At 44.8% G+C, this 20,534-nt stretch overlaps 1 protein-coding gene across 1 annotated transcript in view; it reads right to left on the bottom strand.

Moving 5' to 3' along the window:
- The window catches only part of PRKD2 (protein kinase D2), a 704,913-nt gene that overhangs the window by 231,740 nt on the left and 452,639 nt on the right, over positions 1-20,534 (bottom strand). Inside the window, exons 12-13 of the mRNA XM_069644584.1 lie at positions 4,422-4,494; positions 3,360-3,466 (exon numbers count right to left, since the gene is read on the bottom strand). Coding sequence (XP_069500685.1) covers positions 3,360-3,466; positions 4,422-4,494 — 180 coding nt within the window. The remainder of the gene's footprint in view (positions 1-3,359; positions 3,467-4,421; positions 4,495-20,534) is intronic.

The following is a 20,534-nucleotide window of genomic DNA, read 5'->3' as shown; positions in this document are numbered from 1 at the left end:
TTACAATGAAGAAAAAGATGCAGCTGATGACGTCTGTTCCTGGCAGATCTCGCTGTTGTTGAGCCACAGTCGTGGGGACAAGAGGGAGGACGTTGGGGGACTCCTGCACTGCACGGAGACTGGTCAAAAAGCTGGCAAAAGCAAATCTTCGATTCTGGTAGCTGTCGTTAAGCACACAAACTGGTGTCCCTCTCCCTGGCTATTCGGTTTCCTGCAGCACTCTGAGGAAAATACAACCAGCTGCGAGAATGGTGTCCAGCTGGCTTACGCATTGATTGGTCCCACCAACTCAAAGGGAGAAGTCGTCCTTGAAGAGTTTCTCTGTCGAGATGAACTTGGCGATTCGGACCTGCAGCAGGGCTTCACAAGGCAAACCAACGGTTCAGGAGTTGCAGCAGCCGTCCTCGTCCAGCTTGTCTTCGGTTCTTTCGTTCCAGTGGTCGACTCTGCCTTCCAAGCCAAGCGACTCGCCTTTTAAACAGTTTTCTCCCATTAATTTCAGCCTAGCTGCCACTCACTCAGCATGGTGGCTGTCCTTTGCAGACCATCAGCCAGCCAATCACCCCAGAGTCCATTTGGGTCTCCTAGGAGATTAAGCACAGGGAGTTTCAGGCACCTCCCTCACTTCCTGCCTACCCCGGACACTCTGGAGCTAGAGACGTGTTTCACTCCTGAAGCCCGCCAAAAGGCGAATGAACAAAGACCAATCCTGGTTTGGCGCGCAGAGAAAAACTTAAGGACCTTGCCGCAAAGACATGGCGAAAAAAGAAGACCGGGAACCGTTTTAACAAAGGAGGTTCAAGCGCCATCTTGAAATACATGGCTCCTGTGATTTAACGTTACCGGAGCTGCAAACAGTTCGCGGTCGGGGTAAATCATGGTAGTTCATTGTAAAACCACTGCCACCAGCCATTCTGAGAGGAAAGGGTAACATTTGACTGTTACATGAGTAGCTAGACATAGGGCGTACTAAGTAACCCCTCCAGCACTCTATTGCTGGGTCTAGAAATTTACAGGACTAAGTGAAGTCAATTTAACTCCACTGTTCTGGGAAACAGTAGTTGATCCCAGAGAAGGTATTAAACCTTGGCAAATCTGAAAGACTTCCCTGTGGCACTGCACTAAAGGTGCTTTGTGACACAATGATAAACAGATGATGCCTATTGAGTTGGTTAGACTCCATAACCAAAATGAAACAGTGTATAAACTCACACCAAAATACATGAGTGGGAAAAAGGCTCACACTCTCTCCAGGTAAAGAAATCAAGTCCCAAATCCTCAAAATCCAGCAAAGTTGCTAGGGGTCTCCAAGGTAGAGGGAATTAGCACATTTATGAGAATTCTCCCTAACACTGGTCGTCACCCCATCCCTGGGGCTGATAAGAGGGGACATCAAAGGGATCATCATCCTGTAAATATGGGTCAATAGGATCTATGTCTGGATCCATAAGGTCAAAGACTTCTTCATGAAGTTGCTCCGATGTCTTTTGAAATTTTGCCATTGGAGTATAAGGGTCCTCCTCACTAGGCTTCTTTGGAGTGAACCTCTCAGAAAAGTCTACAAACTTTTGCAGCCTGCTCATGCCACCCTCAAACTTCTCCCTGGTCCATGATGAGGAACCAGAGGCGTGTAGAGGAGGAAAGGGCTCCTCCTAGGGATCCTCCTCCCTAGACCGTCGAGATTTATCAATAAGAGTCTTAGATAAAGACTGGGGACTCTCAGAATAATCTTTCCATTTCGACATGTCTCTAGACCTGTCCTTTTGTTTAGCTGCCAAAACAATCTTAGCGAGACTCTCGCTGATGTTCGGCGTTACTGGGAGGTGTTTGGACTGTGTAGGCGGTTGCGCTGTGGATTTAGACGCAATTGGAGCTTCATGTGACGTTGACGTGCTCTTCTGAGGCATCTTGACACCCTTGTGGCTTTTGGTGCTGGCGCCCTTAATTGTAGAATGCACGTACGCATGCCACTGCCGCGGTTGCAGGAAGGGCCGCCGATCACGCAAATCGGTGGGTGCTGTCGAGGAATCAGATGTACCCGTTGGCACTTCAGAATGAACTGCTGAGGTGGCACCTTGGGTTGTATGCTCAGTGCTCTGAGTAGCTTGTGCGTCCCTGTCGCCGGGATGTACATTCCCCATAGCAGGACGTATGCCGTGCCTAACGGGGCCGGGGACAGACGTGGAGCGAGAGCGGTCCAATGTAAGGTCAATGTCGTCCGAACTGGAGCCTTGGTCGTCGCTCAAGTCCTCATCACACTCGGCGGCGGGGGAGCTACCCTCGGCCTGCGACATAGCGTAGGCTGCCCACCGCTTTGTCCGACGCTCCTTGATGGTGTTAGGACGCAGGGGCTTACAGTACTTACAGGACGGCTCGTCGTGACTCAGGGGAAGACAACTATTGCACCTCCGGTGCTTGTCTTTTCATAGGAATTTTCCCTTACAGGAAGGGCAAACCTTAAATGGTGTGCTGTCCATAGCTCAGGGATATTAAAGCGACGACAAAACCATAGGGACAAAAGAGATGGGAGAAGCAAAGACATTCTTGAAAAGAATGGAAAACCCCCAGACCCCACTCTCCCTATGGTATAGGCCGGTAAGAAGGTCCGGCAAAGCGGTCGGCACTGCCGACCGGAGCACCAGCCATCGAAGGTCTGTTCTTTTGCCGTCTTCGGTGGTAGTAGTTAGGAAGCAACCGTCGAAAAGGGGACAATCTAAATAGAGCCGCAGGTCGGTAAATATAACAATTTTGCAATTAGTTAAGAGTTCGGCATAAGGCGACCACCTAGCTGGGCGTAAAAAAAACAATTGGAGGGACCTGGACGCGTGAGGGATTTTGGGTACACTACATGTCACGTTAGGGATAGTGTTACAGGCACGCCCATGTCAACGTCTCCTTTCGATCCTCGAAAGACAAGATGCAATACTCTGCGGTTACCACTAGATGTCGAACTTTATGCACAGCATGTGATTCTCAGCAGATTAACAAGCATCAGAAATAACATTATTTTACAGATTTATATTGTGTGATCCTTCCCTTATTGTGTAGCAATCAAAAGTATTTCTGTATCTATAAATCCGCTCATATATTCTGGTGCCTGGACTCTTCCAGCCAATATACCAGCTGGAGAGTCAGGGACACAAAGAGAACACCCTGAAAGCCAAGTAGGTTGATATAACTGGGACCTAGAAATATGGTCTACGTAAACTCTTCCTACCACCTTACCTTCTGCAGCCTGTATTAACTACATTCACCCTTTCAATTTCCCGCACTCTCTTCCTCCTCCCTCTAGACAATGGCTCTTCTCACCCAGTTCGCAAATGCATCACATCCGTCCTCCAGACACCCGAGCCTCTCACCTGCAATATGGCAACTTCGTTTCTCAGCTGACTCTCCTGCTTGGTTGGAAACCGCAGTTTGTCTATCACTTTTACTGCCACGTCCCGGCCCGTCTTGCGGTGCTTTCCTAGAAAATGCAGAAAAGATTTTTATCTGTGGCTTCGACACTTGTTCTTTCCTAAACCTTAACCAATGCAACGCCCCCCAAAAAGCTGCCATATCCTCCCCAATGGTCCACTGAGGCTGCATGCTCCATGATGGGTGGTCGTCAGGGGATTTTTGTCACAAGTAAACATTTAATAAGGATAGTCCAAAGAACTGGAGAATTGTAGAAGGCTATCAAGATATCTTACAACATGGAAATATAAAAATGCACACAATGGGGAACTTCTTAAAGAGTAAATCAGACCCAAAGTCAATGCATGCAATCTCTCAATCATGTCACTTCAGATGGCCATCTCACTCCTTGGTCTTAGTATCATTGCCTATTACAGGCCACAAAGGCCTTTCAATTCATAGCTTCATCCCCTTTATTCTATGTTTTTTTTTGACACATCAAGAGAACAGTGAGGTGAAAAATACCAGACAATCGTCGAAAGACTGCACATTTTAAACCCAGCTTCTTTAATTATAGTAGGCAATCCCGCCTTTGAAATGCCAGCTTTTCTCAAAATCACCATGCCCCCATCGACTCCACCTCTCAGAAGCCCTGTGGCTAGGCAATTGAATGCCTATTTGCTCACAGTGATTCAAATGGTCTTCCAAAGCCCAGGTATGGACGACTGCCATTGTGGTCTACCCAACACTTCACCTGGTGGAAAGGCTGCATCCAAAGGTTTTCTGAATTGAACAGGAGCTCAGAATGACTCAATGTTCATCAACAAAAGAGAAGTCACCAACAGGTATAATTTGGGGAGCTGAAGTCATCAGAGAGGACAAGGAGTGGTTACTTTTAGCAGGAGAAAAATAATTTATACATACTTTGCAAAAGTACCACTTTCATGGCCAATCCTTCCTGCACCATTGGCCCACACCATTGTGCAGTCCCCTGACCACCTAACTCAATACAGGCATATACCTACCTCCGTACACCACACCAAACTGCCCCGATCCTAGGACCTCATCTGGGAAGATCTGATAGACCGTTGCAATGTCCTGAAACAAGAGCGAACAAAGAAGGTTTACGGGTCTCCCACAATCGCACAATCTCTGCTTCGCTATGACTCAGACCTGTGTGTTTCTACCTCTGACCCTTCAGTCTCGCAGACCCGCATGCTTTACTAAAATGTCCTAACTTCCACCCAGTTACCGAGCCCTAAGCTCCCACAGATTGTGTTAGAACTTTCCACCAGTCAGTCACTGTGCTACTGCTATCATTCCTGCCATCAAAGGACCAGTCTATATCACCATCAACCTTAGCTTGTGTATCTCCAACTTCTCTCTCTGTAAGCCTTTCTTTAGCACGATCAACTGAACTATACTTTGGCCATTCTTTCATTTTCAATCCCAGTGTTTGCTTGTGTCCCACACTCATTATGGTTTCTGACAGAGCCTTTGTCTTCCCCACTTTCAATTTTCAGGTCACCCTCCTTTTTCACATGCCGATAGCCTCTCTTTCTTGCTTCACATGCTTAACAGTGTTGCTCGCTATTGTCTTTTCTCATTATCCCAGCTGCCTCAAGCTTTTAATTTCTCTCTACAAGTTCACATCCTGGGGTTATCATGCTTCCATTGTTGTTGTACGACTTCAATTTCTTACGCACCCATCTCTCTTCCCTGCTCTTTTGCAAGTCTATTCAATGCTCTCATCAGTCTCCTGTGTCTATGTCCCATTGTCTGTATTTCTATTATTGTGGTGGGAATCTGTCATATGTATCCCTCTTATATGGCAGTTACACCAACTAAATAATTGAGCCACTTATTGGCCCTGAAGGATTACAAGGGCTGGTCTTCTTGTGATTGGCTAAGACGTAGCGGGGCATTCTCCAAAAGTTTAGAGTATGTATTTGAAACCATCCTTCTTAAGCTTTGGCTCATTTTATTTGTGTAGCTGCCAGTCTGTGATTCGTGATTTTTGATTTCCTAAACCCCTATCAAAGTACTTATCTGTTAACTAATTGTTTAGAAGATTGATACTTAACTTCGTTGGTGAAGGTCAGACTGGAAACGTTTTGGTTAACTGCTTCATGATTGTCACCTGTATCTTTTTTGGCCTAACAAAAAGAATATTTGTATACTTCAATATGAGCGAGTGGACCTCCAATAGTGTACAGTCTATGTGATGTTAAGTGTACCTACATACCAAACCCCTAATTTCCAAGTCCACGCCTTACTGCTCAGCCTACTCTACCTAAAGAAAGCTTGGTTAGACCAAGTTTGAAAAACCCTTGTTCACCCACCACGCTGGCCTCTAAGAACCACATTGCAGTGCAGATAATGAAAACTCCTCCCAACGAAGGTTGAGAGAGAAAGTGTTTTGGTAAGGGGGCCTATAATTATGTCCCTGGACCAGTAATTTTACTTCAACGCTCCACTAGCTCACACTCCAATTGCCATGGGGATAGGGGCAAAACATACAATATAGAAGGCTTTTAAACTGCATTTTCTTGGCTCTCCTGTCGACTGAGTGATCTTTCAACAGTGGAGTGTGCTATGTATGGTTATTCTGGTCTCGCTGAGTGAATGGATGAGTGACATGTCTGCATGACTGACTGTGGAGTCTTGGTCTCACTGTTCCATCTCTACATTCCAGAGGTGTCTGTTAAAGCAGTTAGGTCCAATGGGATGAAAAATACAGAGTATCTCAGGCACATCTGTCTACTTCTACCGTACCTACCTTCTACTGAGTACATGGTGGATACTTCTTGTTAATGTGCCTTCCCGACACAATCACCTACCATGGGGAAAAAGCAGACATCTGCTGCCTTTGGCCTCATGTTTCAATTAGAACACAGGCTTTAATCACTTGTCATCAGGTAGTTGAACCAAACCAGTGACCAACAGAATGACAAAGTAGGTATTAATTCAATAGGCGGCAGTGATTTGAATGAGAAATGCCTTAAAGCGTTGGATTATTTCCGTAAACATCCATTGCATACAAGGTGTCAAACTTTAAATGCCATTGAGACTGGGCATATAGTTAGCCTCTGGTAAAAAAAGTTATTTTATGCAACTATCACACAAGGGTCTATGAGGTTCAGATCCCTGGTGGTTTTGGCTTCTTGCCCACATTGAATGCATCACACGTATATGTCATTCAGGAGCGAAGTGCTTCTTACACTGAAATCTTGAGGTGGATCCTTATCGAGCGTCATACCAAGGGTCCTTGGCAGAGCTTATAAGGTCAGGTAGTAACATCTTGAATGCTTCATCCGTGTTCAGGTCCATGTTATGATTAGGAGAATACATTACACTAACTGGGAGGGGCTTAATCAGGGCTTCTCCTGCTGTCAGTGGCAGAATCCTTCCATCTTTTTCAGGGTGCTAATCTTTTCTGCAAATTATCAAATGGGTGTCCCTCCAGGTGGTGGTCACTTCAGCCTTGCCATATGATGTGGTAATTACTTAAGGAGAGTTTTGTCCATCCAGGGCGGAAAACGACTTGGTTGGTGTGAGAGATATCCTGCATTTCCCATGAAATCGGTAGTTGGTTGGGTTTTGCAACTACTTCGCTGGGTGTACTTAATCCATACTGATGAAATTCTACCAAAACATGTACTTCCCCCACTGAGGATATATTACTGGGATATTGGTTACCACCATTGTCTGTTCATTGTACACAGTCTGGTGCACCACCTTCTTTGTTTTAATCATGGACTATCTGGCATCCTATAATGGGTGCATAATGGAGAAAATTTGAGTTTATTCGTTTGTTTGGCAAATGTGGGTCAGCAGAGTGCCTGACGGTCATGCTTATATGAGGCAACAGCTGCATCCTTAAAAATGGCAGGTGGATGAACCATCTACATTTACAACACTGTTCCTTATGCACCTCGAGCACATTGCATTTACAATGCTCAGAGTATCTCGACTGCCAAGCCATATGTCATGTAAATAGATACCTTGGCTTCCCACCTATTGTTAAACAGATTAGCACCTATTTTCCTCTCATACATGCCTCTTGGAATTCGAATTCTCAAGTGCAATAAAACAGACCTAAGACCAGACAAATTCAATGGGAAAGCGCGCCACACACAGGCAACATTGATGCAGGACAAGATGGCAGTGTCCTAGAAAAGGGAGGTGTCAGTGTGGCCCCGAAAGTAGGACCAGAACCGCGGATCCCGACTAGCAAACATTAAGGAGAAGCCAGAAGAGGAGTAAGACAGAGGAGACTGCCTGCGGTTCAATGGAGATAGAAACTCAAATTTCTACTGTCATGCGTCGATGTGTTGACACTGTGGAAAGTGTGATCTCAGTTAGAGTTAGTGTGTTATTTACTTTAGAGCGTCAACCCATACTGGTAACTTTCTGTCGGTTCAGGTTAGAAAATGCTACTGCATTGGCAATCTTTCAGTGGGGAAAGATGCCCATTTCAGATGCCCAGCAAGCACACCCTATGAAACTGAGGAATTCTCTGAGCAGCGGTCCTGTGGCAGCTTTTTGGGAAGCAGATTCACTCTTGAGAGGGGAAATCATGATGTTGGTTGCCCCCAAATGTCTTATGGGCAAATAAGATGCCCTTTTGTCAGAGATAAACTAGGAAATCGGAATCGCCAATGAGTGCCATATTAGTGAGCTGTAGATATATGACTTAAGATGAAGAAAAGGAAGGAGCAATGAAAGGGAAGACCTGGGAGTGCGAAATCACAATACTGGACTTCTCGATGTGAGCTGAAAAGAAGTCGTTTCAAATGATGTTTCAAAAATATATAGGAAGTTGTACAGAATGTACTGTGTTACAGTCTGCGAGGACTGCCAAATTAAGGAGGTGGTTGCTGGTAGCTATGACGAGTTGACAAAAAGGCAGTAGTGCGGCCGATGTCTGGCAGACTGGCTAGTGATCACCAAAACTGGGAATGCTAAAATTCATGGGTAATTGAAGATACAGCGAACCAACAAAAAAAGTTCACAAACAGTTGGAATTACTTTTTGCAAGTATTTTAAACCCGAGATTTATCAATTTTGTCAGGATGTTGCGTCACCCAATGCACAAAGTCTATAGGACTGTCTACCAGACTGTCTTAGCTCTTCTTCACTCAGTAGTAAGAGGACATCTGTAAGGCTGCACTTTCCATAACTGTGCCTTAGCGTCTTGCCATTCTGTTTACTCATCTCTCTTCCACTTGGCCATGTTATCATACCATTTATTCCATCATGGGATTTCTTGCGGACTTCTAGGTTTGGTGTCTTCTATAACTTCTCAGAGCCTGCTGCTCTACTCTCCAGTTATCCGTCACATCCCTCCAGTTCTCACATAATCTAATAGCTCTCTTGATAGAGCAGCTGGCATCCATTGCTCCTCTGGCAAAGCTCTGTCTTTGGTTCTCTGTCTACTTCCTTCCCATTGGGGCTGCCAGGTCTCAGAAAACACATCCTGGGATTCTTTGGTAGGGTCTGCATATTTGACCATGCCAACATAAAGTCAGAGTGATGCCTACTCACAGCACTCTAACTCCTCTCAACTACATGTTTCAGCAGCTATGCCCTCTGTCACCTCTTCCAGATGGCCACAGCTTATTCCCCTCTGAAGTGTCTCTTCCCCTTCTTATGCTTCGGTCTATACCACATTGGTGGGGAGTTGATTTATCTGTTCTCACCATTCACATTTTTCTTTGGCGCCTTCTCATTCTCCAGTATTCGTAGTGTCTGACCTCCAAGCACAATCTAAAGATGGGAGCATACAAAAGCGGGGTCCGCCATCTTGGATTTCATAGCCATTTTTCTATGGAGAAGTTTGGTCAGAGGTCAACGTTTTCTATTCTCTTGGCTTACTGAGGGGCTTGTGTGTGTTTCTGCTCTCATCAAGGCCTCTAGGTAACAGATACTTCCTTTTTATGGGCATTTGTGACACTAGATGGAAAAACATCACAAGGAGTTGCTTGAACGGCTAGCTGGGCCGGTAAAATGTGAGGTTGTGTCCATGCATTTTATGTGCTTGAAGGGGATGCATCAGGGTGCTCGGTGGTGGGGAAATCAGTGAATGCCATTATTGAGGTTTACATTTGCTAAGATTTAGAATACTGGGGGGCTCTATCTGGCTTCCACAATCTTCCCTACAAACCCATCTGTATCCCAACGTGAGCAGAATTTACATTACAAAGTTAATAACTTAGTTGAAAGTGGAATATTCAATCAAGTAATTAAGCAACATTGTGAGTTTCTTTTGTAGGCATTACATTGATGGTGATGGTGTAACCTGTATTTTTGGAGTTTCATTCATGTAATGCCATGGGGTTATGCACTTCTGTTGCCCTGACCGCAGAATAAAAAGCATGTGGAGGAAATAAAAGGAAAACATCCTATGTGCCGGTTGGAAGTTTAGAGTAGGGGCATGTGCATTACGTCAAAGGCGTACTTTGTGACTTTTCTGTATATCCTTTTGTTTGGCGACACCTGCCACTGTCACGCTTGCATTTCTATCACTCGAACAGGAATGTTTTGAAAGTTTCACAGGTAAAAGGCCCTTCTTGAACCTACGTGGCTGTTGTGAACCGTGATACATTCGTTTTGGGCATGTACACTCAATATGACCGTATACACAGGGTCGAAGGGGACTTGGTCTTCTCAGTATGATGAAAAGTGCACCCAGCACACTCTGATATGTGCTTCTCTGCGAATTGGTGACTCATGGAGGAGGATTTCAAAACCTAGGATATTTCTTCTGATGGGTTTGCAGACATAGCAATGCCCTTTCAGTATTCCTCAGTGTGAGTTTCTCTGGGCTACTTTTGAGGTACACAAGTTCTTTCAATTTCCTTACTGGTCTTTCACAGCCCATTTTTCTCTATCCCATCCTTACCAGGGCCCATCTAACCCCTCCCGTCTGCACTGCCTCTGCCCCTTCGCGCTCATTGTTAAGTCCATCTGGTCTTAGTATCATTGCCTATGCAAGCAATCATAATCTTAATCTTATTTCTGATGCTCGTATCTGCTTAGTTTCACGTGCTGTGCATAGGCCAACATCTAGTGGTAGGTGCAGAGTATTGCATTTTGTTTTCAAACTTCGAAAAGGGACATCGACTGGGCGTGTTTGTAATACTATCCCAGTGTGACATGTATTGCACACATAAGCCTTCGCGCGTCAAGGTCCCTCTGATTGTTTTGTTTCTGACAAGAGGGAGCATAGGTGAATGTGTGAGTACAAAGAGTAAAGAAAATGTGTAAGACATCCATGTACCTTCAACTCCAAATGGTGTATGTGAATATAGATACAAGCATCAGAAACAGGATTACTTTAAGTAATGAGGCTTGTGGATCTGCTTAGAATCACATGCTGTGCATAGACTAGAGAGCAGTACCAGGAGATAGTGGTCGGTTGTTTGAAGGTACAGCACCAAAAAGATGTCTCAGCAACTATACTAAATCAGAGATTTTCCCTATTGATAGCCGTCACAAGTGAACTGCATGGGGACTTTGCCCTGCAATGGGGGCCTGACCGGATTAAATACGTAGGAGTTATTATATCTAGGGGAAAGAGCACACTCCTCCGGGACATCTATGCTGCACAAAAGCAATCTGTGGCAGAGAGAATAACTAGGTGGACAACGGCCCCCATCCCCCTTATGGGCAGGCTGGCTCTTGTCAAAATGGTGTTATTGCTTAAACGCCTGTATGTTTTTGTCAAAATGTTCTCCTCTAGCCAAGCATGTCTTTTTGGCAAGGATTCATGGGTCCCTTTCGCAATTTATGTGGCAAATGGTACTGTCCAGAAGAAATGGTTGGAAATGACAGTTTGCCACATACTGGGATGGGAATGGGCAGGGCCTGCCACATGCGATATTGGAGAGTTTAGCGGCAGGCGAATCAGACTCTAGGACACTACAACTTGATGTAGGGTATAAAGACGACTGCCCATGCGATCCAGTTCTCAATACAGTGACTGCATGGTGCATTATTTATGCGAAAATAAGAGTGGCACATCCATATTATAAATGTCTCCCATTGTGGAGATTACCAGGCCTCACCCCTACATCGGATAGATCAGTTATTTCACACTGGGAACGGTTAGGATATAGGGCATTGGGTGACATATTCCCAGAGGGGAAGTTTATCACACCGCAAACGTGGAAGCAAGAACATAGGGGCACGGTTCTGGAAATGGTACAATATTATGGGCTACATGCAGAGGTCTCTGCACGGTGGGAGGACGACCATGATGAGCCCCCGAAGAGGATTTCCTTGTATATATACATATATATATATATATATAAATCTCCAACTCCTGGAGTGGGCACAGGCTACTAGCCACACTATATAAAATGATAATGAGCAAAATAGAGTTACTGAATCCCAGAGTTAGGTGACGGGCTAAAGACATGGGTATGGGCATTGACCTGTCAGGTTGTCAGTGGAAGCAGATGTGCTCTCATAACAAAACTATCACTGAACTCCATTTTCAAACTAGTGCAATATAAGATTCTTAACAGACTGTACTATACGCCTGGTAAGATTGGCAGTTGGCTGACATTGCATGCCCGAGGTGTCGCCTTGATAATGCTGACCACCTACATATGATCTGGAGTTGCAATCGTTTGGATGCATTTTGGGGGTCAGTGCTTAAACCTCTGTATGAAATGGTGGGGCTACCTATTGCACGCTCACCCCTGGAGGCCCTATTCAGCCTGTGGTCGGACATTCCTGTGAAACGGATGAGAACTTTTGTCAATATGGGATACATGGTGGCCAAACAGTGTATTTTGCAGAAGTGGAAGGACAAGGCCCCGCCGCAGACGAAGGAGCGGTGGCTGATTGAACATGGGCCAAGAATTGTGAAGAGGCCTATATTGGGACAATGCTGACTACTTACAGGCCTAAGGACATATGGGGGGAATACTGCCTAATCATCCCCTGGACTAAGACCAATGATGTAAGCACTGAACGGGGCGAGCGGAGATCTGTGCGGAAACAAGCCTCATGGGAAGCCTCTGGGTATTGTGAGACAGGCATGGTATCAAGAGATGACCCAGACAAATGGATAGATTTGGAAAACCTTTATTTTGATGGTCAGAATATAAAATATCCATCTTGCCCCCAACTCTAAGGTGGGAATGTTCCCTACTGAAAATAAAACTATGCTTGCCCACACTTCTACAGAGTAATTGGGTGTCTGGGATTTGTCTAACTTAAGAGTGTTCAAAGCAAAGTCAATGTGAATATGGGGTCTTCCATGGCTCCCTTTGCCAAGTTGAAGACACTCAGGGTAAGAAAGTTCCACAAGTTCTCAGGATTCACTTGGCCAAACTCACATTACCTTTCCTTAATGTTAAAGGATATTTATACCGCGCACTATCACCACTGGAGTGGTCCCCTGGCGCTCTGGCGGATCTGAAAAAAAAAGGGGGTGCGGTCGGTTGGGGTACGTTAGTAGAACAAAGTTTGGATAAAGAGCAAGGGAGCTGTGATGTGCTGTTGGCAGCTTCAGTTCGCTTAACACAGTTCGCAGAGCTTTTTGGTGTGGTATCCGGTCTGTATCTGTTGTGTGCTGTTGTTTAAGGCTATGGGTGGTTTGTTTGTTGTTGCAGTGTAGTGAAGTGTGCGCAGGTTGCTGTGGTTTTAGAGGTATGGTTGTGTTTGGTTAGAGTTCGAGAGGTGTGTGCAGAGGGTTGAGGTTTTAGTAGGATAGATTATTGACATTATTATCTGAAGATACGAACACTCATTTTGTGGGTCTTTCAAGGGTTTACATAAATGTCTTCTTTCCAGTGATCTTGTTTCAGCATGACACAAGGCTGTCCCTCACCTCTCTGTCCATAAGTCACGGTAGTCAGTCTCTACAATTCTATCTTTGTTGTTTCTCAGGCCAGCCCTCCCTTCCCAGTCTGTGCGTGAGCAAACTGGTCCCCAAGGAACAATCTAGTTATGACCCATGCCCATTCCCATAGCTCTATCTGGGTGCGACGCGGTTCAGTTCAGTCGTTACCACCACGTCCAGGTTTAACACAAGGCAGTCACCATACCTATGTCTCAGTAGTCATTTCGGATGCAAGCCATCTCCAGAAATTCTGCCTTGGTTTCGTGTATATCTGCCTAGTGGATTCTATCATCTACTTACCAGCTTAGGTGTGGGGTTCTTAGTGTAGCACTAGTGACGTTGTTTGGCTAGCTGGTTTGCTTATATGGTGGGGTTGGTTTTGAAGATCGCTATCTTGTAAGCTTGAGGTAATTGTTGAATAGTGTGGATGCAAAGTTGCGTTGGACTGGTGGATTACACATGAGGTTATGTTGTCATGTCTGGCGAGGGCGATGCTTGGTAGTGGGTTAGGTTGTTAGTTGTGCCTGTTGTCTGCGTCAGCATTGATAGGTAATTTTCGGTCCTGATTGGATTGTGGTCGGGTCAGCCTTGCATTGACTCTTTACTTCTTGCGGGTGGTCCCCTTCTCTGTTGGTTCTCGTGTTATCTGTCCCGTCATGGGTTTGTTGTTAATTGGCTCTCTTTGCAATTTTGGTTTTATTGTTTCAGTTGTCTCCACCTGGTTCCGAGGTCTTGAAGAGCCAGGTTTTGAGCAGTTTTCAGAATTCTAGGTGGTCTTTAGTGTTTTTTATTTCTTTCGGGAGGTTGTTCCAGGTTTTTACCGGCAGGTGGGAGAAAGAGGAGCCCCCACGTTTTTTCCTTGCGTATGGTTTTTGTTTCAGGCGGATTTCGTTGCTTGATCTAAGGATTCTCATTGGCTTGTAGATGGTTATTTTCTTTTGTAGGAACTCTGCTCCCTGGCTGCTGATGGCTCTGTGCGTTATGCACATTGTTTTGAATGTGATACGTTGTTCGATTGGAAGCCAGTGTACCATTTTTAGCGCTTGTGTGATTTGGTCTCTTGTAGATAGTTTGAGGAGAAGTCTGGCCGCTGAGTTTTGGATGCGTTGCAGTTTTTTCAGCAGGCATTCCGGCATTTCGAGGTAGAGGCTGTTGGCGTAGTCAATTCTTGACACGATGAGAGCGACGATTGTCAGTGTTTTGTGGGTGAAGGACAGGAATGATAGGATTCTTTTTTGTTGAGTGAAGGAGGAAGAAGCACTTAATTATTGGGTTTATTTGTAGTTCTAATGTTAGTGCATTGTCCATTAGGACTCCCAGGTTTTTGACTACTTTTGATGGAGTGGGCGCTGTTACCAATTCTATCGGCCACAGGATGTAGGTGTTGTTCTCTTGGTTTTTGGATATAATCATGATTTCTGTCTTTCCTGGGTTGATTTTTGGGTTGTTGGCGTTCATCCAGTTGTAGATTTCTTTAAGACATTCTCCTAGAGTTGTGTTTTCTTTTTGTGCATCTTCGATTTTGTAGATGATTTGAGTGTTGTCTGCGTAGTTGTAGCATGTAAGATTGTATTTTTTGAAGATCTTGATTAGCAGAGTCTGGTAGATGTTGAAGTACAGTGGTGATAGTAAGAATCCTTGTGATACTCCGCAGTCGTTCACTCGTGGAGCGGATTTGAAGGGCTTCATCCAGACAGTCTCTGTTCTGTTTGCTAGGAATGATTTTATCCAGAGTAGTCCATTATACCTATTTCTTCTAATCTCTTGATAAGGGTGTCATGGCTTACTGTGACGAATGCTGCCGAGAGGTCAAGTAGAATCAGGGCCGAGGTTGTGTTGGAATCAGCGTTTTGCTTTAGGTCATCCCAGATGGATAGGAGTGCCGATTCTGTTCCTCTTGCGGGTCTGAAGCAGACTTGTGCTTGGTCCAGCAACTGGTGTTTTTCTACATACTCTTGAGTTAGTTTGTATATATAGGTTTCTAGGAGTTTTGCCGGGTATGGGATATTTGAAATAGGTCTGTAGTTGGAGGTCTTCCACGTCGACACTTGCGTTCTTAAGGAGTGGTTTAATATACGCCGATTTGAAGGCCTGTTGTACAGTCCTAGTTCTGTAGTATTCCAATGGCGTTCGTTAAGTGCGGATTTGTCTCTACTAATATTTGCTGAAAGATTTGGAGTTTGTGCTCTGGCTCCTCGTTGGATCTGGTTGGTTGTGTGTTAGGATTGATCGGTCTGTTTTGTATGATTTGTCAGATGTTGATTTTATTTTTTAAATGGTATGCTAGGTCGTTGCATAGTTTCTGTGAAGGAATGTGAGTGTTGTCACAACCTGGTTGGTTCCTCATTTAGTTTATGATGTTGAACATTTCTTTTTGTGTGTTGGTGACTTTCGTGATTCTCTCGTCATAGTGCTTTTTCTTTGCCTTTTGAATTCCCTTCTTGTACGATCGGATTTGCCTCTGGAACCGAGTTTTCTTACATTGGTCATATTCTTTCCTCCATTCTAGTTCCAGCTTCTTCTTATTCTTTTTCATGGTGCTTAGTAGTGGGGTGAACGATTTTGCCATTGCTCTTTTTCTTGATGGGGTGAACAGTTTTTCCAGGGAGAAGCTGTTGATTGTATGAGTGATCCATTTATGTAGTAGGTCTGTTTTTCAGTCTAGGTCTGCTTTGTCCAGTTCGGGTGTGGATGGTTTTGAGCGCTCAAGTTCTATTAGGTTGCTCGCTTTGATGGCTTTCCAGTTTCTTTTTGTGGTGGTTGGGAACGTGAGGGTCTGGTTGGTTGCTTTAGATGGTAGCGTGATCACAAATGGGATGATGACATGGTCGCTCCAGAGTATCTATATTGGTGGTGCAGTGGTAATAACAATTTTGTTGGTGAACATTGTGTCAAGTGTGTATCCTGCTGTGTGTGTTGCTCCTTTGACCAGTTGTTGTAGTTACATGGTTGCCAGTTGCCCGATTAGTGAACTTTGTGAGTTGGTGTGTTTCTCTTCAAACCATACGTTGAAGTCCCGCAGGATTATAAGATGTTCATGTTGGTGATGGCTTCTATGAAGTTGTTGACGAAGGTTGCATTGTATGTCAGTGGTCTGTAAACCAGTATGAATATAATGTTTGTTTTTGGGTTTGCTGATGGGTGCATGACCATGGATTTGCAGTTCTTTGATGTTTAGAGGTTAGTCTGTTTTTTATTTTCAGGTGTTCTTTGAATGCTATTATCTGAATTCCCTTCTTCACAGGGTCTCTCAGGCTCCCCCTGTCTCGAGCTTAGACCCTCCTGGTTATCCTTCATTGTACCAATGTTGAAAGCTTATTTTCCTTCACAGAGACTTAGTCTCTCTCGTTGTTCACATCTCAGCGGTACCCAGGCAGTTTTCGGGAATGAGTGCTCTTTCACTCGCAGTCACACCGCTACGAAGCATAGTCTTTCCTTAACTGGTTCCGGCTTTATTTCACATTCAGAAACTCACCAATCATGGATTTCGTGGCTCCTTGTTTCAGCAGCTTTCCCACCTAAGGTCAGGGTCTCTCCCCCTGCCCCTCGGATCCTCCTGGACCTTCAGCTTGGTCTAGGGGAACAAGCACCTCTCTGTCCACACAGAGTATGGTATTCATAAGCCCCACGGCTACTGTCTGGCAATTCCTCCGGCTCTCTGGAGACACAACCTTCTCGCTGCACCTTCTCCTACTACACCCAGCAGTCTTACAGCATCCCGCTCTCTGTAGCCTTGGTTTGGGCAACTCTGGCTCTACTGCCTCCCCTGCTCACCATCCAACTCACGCTTTGCCAAACATGTGTGTTCCTTTTTATATACATCTGAGTAGTTAACAGGCTGCAGGTGATCATAGTTGAAATCAATTGCCTGACCCTGCCTGGCCTCGTTAGCGGGACATGTCCATTGGGGAAGTTGGTGTGCCTTGATCTGCATCTTTCTTGTACCAGTACCACAGTGGTGTTTCTCATGGGAAAACTGCACTCCTCTTGACTTCCTCTTCTTCTTCTTCTTCTTAGTGTTTGGGGAAAGGATGAGTGTGTGCTTGATCATACCTATTAAGGCTGGGAGGGGTTTGGAAAGGTCACTATCAAGAAAGGGGGAATACCATGTCTCGCCCTCAGGTACTCCCTCCCCAATCTGCGAGGACCTCTCTCCAGGTGATCCTCCCTCTCTTGTCCACTCAGGGTTGGGATCCAAAGGCAATGGCCCGCCCCAGGCTACCTGCAGAGAAGATACCCAGGGAATAGGTTGGAAATACCCTTAGGTTTTTCACAGTATGTACATTTACTTTGTTGTCCATGCAGTGCTGTTGTGAATGCGGTCTGTTGATTTCTCCTTGGCAGGAGGCAGTACTCTTGACTGCCAAGCTTAAATAAAGTTTAGCAAAAAAAAGATGTTTTAGCATTGCCTGACCCACCTGTGAATCACTCTTAAAATGTGTATATAAGCAGTGATGTTGTGTAACGGTGTGAATGCAACTTCAGGTAGCTGCTTTGCAAATGGCATTTAAAGGTACATTTGCAATGAAAGCTAAAGTAGGCCTGGTGCCTCGAGTGGAGTGTGCTTTAGGCAAAAAGGGCAAGATTAAGAGAATAACACATTTTAATGCATTTAACAATCCATTTAGAAATGGCCAACTTAAAGGCAGGATCTCCTTCTCTTCCAGAGGCAACGGAAACAAAGAATTCATCTGTTTTCCATAATGGTTTTGTTTTATTGAGGTAATACATTACAGCTCTTCTTACATCAGTATGGAGACTTCTCTCTGCTGAATTGTGTGGGATTTTGGAAAAAGGCTGGAAGTTCTATATACTGAGTGACATGGAACTTTGAGATGAATTTGGGACAGAAGCGTGGATGTGTGCGCAAAACCACTTTGTCCTTGTGAATAGTGACGAAAGGGTCTTGAACTAAGAGCCTGCAGTCCACTTACCATCCTTGTAGACATTATGGCCACGAAAAAAGCAGTTTTATAAGTGAGCCACTCAGACTTGCTTTATGCATTGGCTCAAAAAAAGGGACCATAAGCCTAGTAAGGAACACATTTAAGTGCAATCCAGGCGTTGGATTAGAAGTTGGAGGGTGCAATCTTTTGACCCCTTCCATAAAGGCTTTAATGACGGTGACTTTCCACCAAGAAACATTATTCTGTGAGGTGGTGTAAGCAGAAAGAGCAGCCAGATGCTCTCTTAGTGAATTAAACACTAGCCCTGAGTCCAAGCAGTAGAGTAGATATAGAACAATGTAAGAAGGAATGCAGTCTGTAAGATTGAAGCTACGCGATCTACACCAAATGACAAACCGTTTCCATTTGTTGAAATAACAGTATCTAGTATTATGTTTACATGCTTCTTTAAGAATGTCCATACATCTTTGAGGCAGATTCAGGATGCAAAATGCTAAATTCAGTTCTTGAGGACATGGACGTAGTGTTGATCCCTGATTCTGGAACAGCATCTTGAACAGGCATGGAAGTTTGACTGGAGGATAAAAAGACACTTGCATTAGGCGCGAGAACCATTGTTGGATGTTCCCACATTGGAGCTGTTAGGATAGGAAAGAATTGTTCCTGGTGCATCGTGTGGACTACTTTGTTGAGAAGGGGAGTTGGGGAGGGTTGGGGTGGGGCATAAGCATATTTCATTGACCAATAATTCCACAGGTATTCCCCTTGGATTTTGTCTGGGGGTACCTGGAGGCAAAGTCTGGCCATTGTGTGTTCTCCAGTGTTGCAAAGAGGTCAATTTGTGGAATACCCCAGTCTAAGTAGACATTGTGTAAAATGTGTGCAACTGCCATTCGTGCTCTACCGAAAGTTGTACATTTCTGCTGAGACCATCTGCTAGAAGATTCTATTCCCCTAGAACAGCGCCCAATTCCATATGTTCTGAGCTAGTTCGGACAGACCTGGTGAAAGTGTCACGCCTTGTTTGTTTATATAAAACAGGGATGTTGTGCTGTCTGTTAGGACTTAAACTGTTTTCACTTGCAGCTGCTTTTGAAAGGCTTTGAACACTGCTAGAAGCTCTAAAAGGTTGCAAGTGAGCGAGTCCACATGCTCTGCGCTGTATGATGGAGATAATGTGCTCCTCAACAGTGATAGGGAGCCTGTGTGGTAAGTGTGTCCTCTATTGCTGGTGTGATGAATAATTTTCCTTTCAGAAGGTTTTCCTTTGGCCACCACTGCAGAGACAGTGCTAGAGACTGCGAGACAACCACTAGATCATCCCACATACTGCTTTCCTGAGACCATTATCTTGCGAGCCACTCTTGCATCTAGTGCATGCGCAGGTGGGCAAGAGGAACTAGGTAGATGCAGGAAGTCATCATTCCAAGCAGGCGCATGGCCTTGTATATGGTTTCTGACGATTGGCTGCATATTGAAGAATAACATGTTTTGGACCTTCTCATTGGAGGGGAAAACCAGACCCGTCTTCTGATTGAATTAAGGCTCCAAGAAATTGTTTTACTTGGTTGGGAATGAGACATTTTGTCTCGTTGATCAAGAACCCTAATTAGATAAGTAGGCTGATTGTATTCTGTAGACACGCTCTGGTGCGTCTCCTGTAAATTGCCAGTCGTCCAGATATTGATACACTGGAATGGATGTTCTGCGAAGGTGAGCCAACAACACCGCTAGAACCTTGGTAAATACTCTTGGAGCTGAAGCTATGCCGAAGGGAAGCACTTTGAATTGACAATGAGTAACTCCCACTTTGAACCTTGGGAATTTTCTATGTGCTAGCAACATTGAAATATGAATGTATGCATCTTTCATATCTAATGTCGCCATGTAATCCCCCCTGCTTGTGAAGAGTTATTACCTCCTGTAGTCACCCTGAATTTGTGTGGCTTGACATGCTTGTTTGCAGGACGCAGATCTAATCGCGTGGTTAAGTCTTTTTGTATACAATGGAGTACACTGAAGAAATACCCTTTTTTACTTCTAAAAAAGGGATGGGTTCTATGGCTCCTTTTTCAAGTAATGTATTCACCTCCACTTTTGATGTTCTTGCAACATCCTTCTGTTCTTGGGCGGATGGCAACATGTTGTTAAAAGAAATTCTATTGATAATCCGCTTGTTATGGTAGTTAACACCTACTGATCTTAGGTTATTTCCTCCCATGCTGTAGTAAATTATGTAATCCGACCTCCTACTGGAGATGCAGAAGAGGGAACGTTGATGGTTAAGTCATTTACTGGCAGGAGTATGGGAGCCACTGAAGCCTGAACTCTTACTGCTACCCTTGCCTCGTCTGAAACCTTGGTGTTGTGAGGAT

The sequence above is a fragment of the Ambystoma mexicanum genome, chromosome 2p (genome assembly GCF_040938575.1).
Source record: "Ambystoma mexicanum isolate Mex_15411 chromosome 2p, UKY_AmexF1_1, whole genome shotgun sequence".
Classification (NCBI taxonomy): Eukaryota; Metazoa; Chordata; class Amphibia; order Caudata; family Ambystomatidae; genus Ambystoma; species Ambystoma mexicanum.
This window is presented reverse-complemented; position numbering and strand designations above follow the sequence as displayed.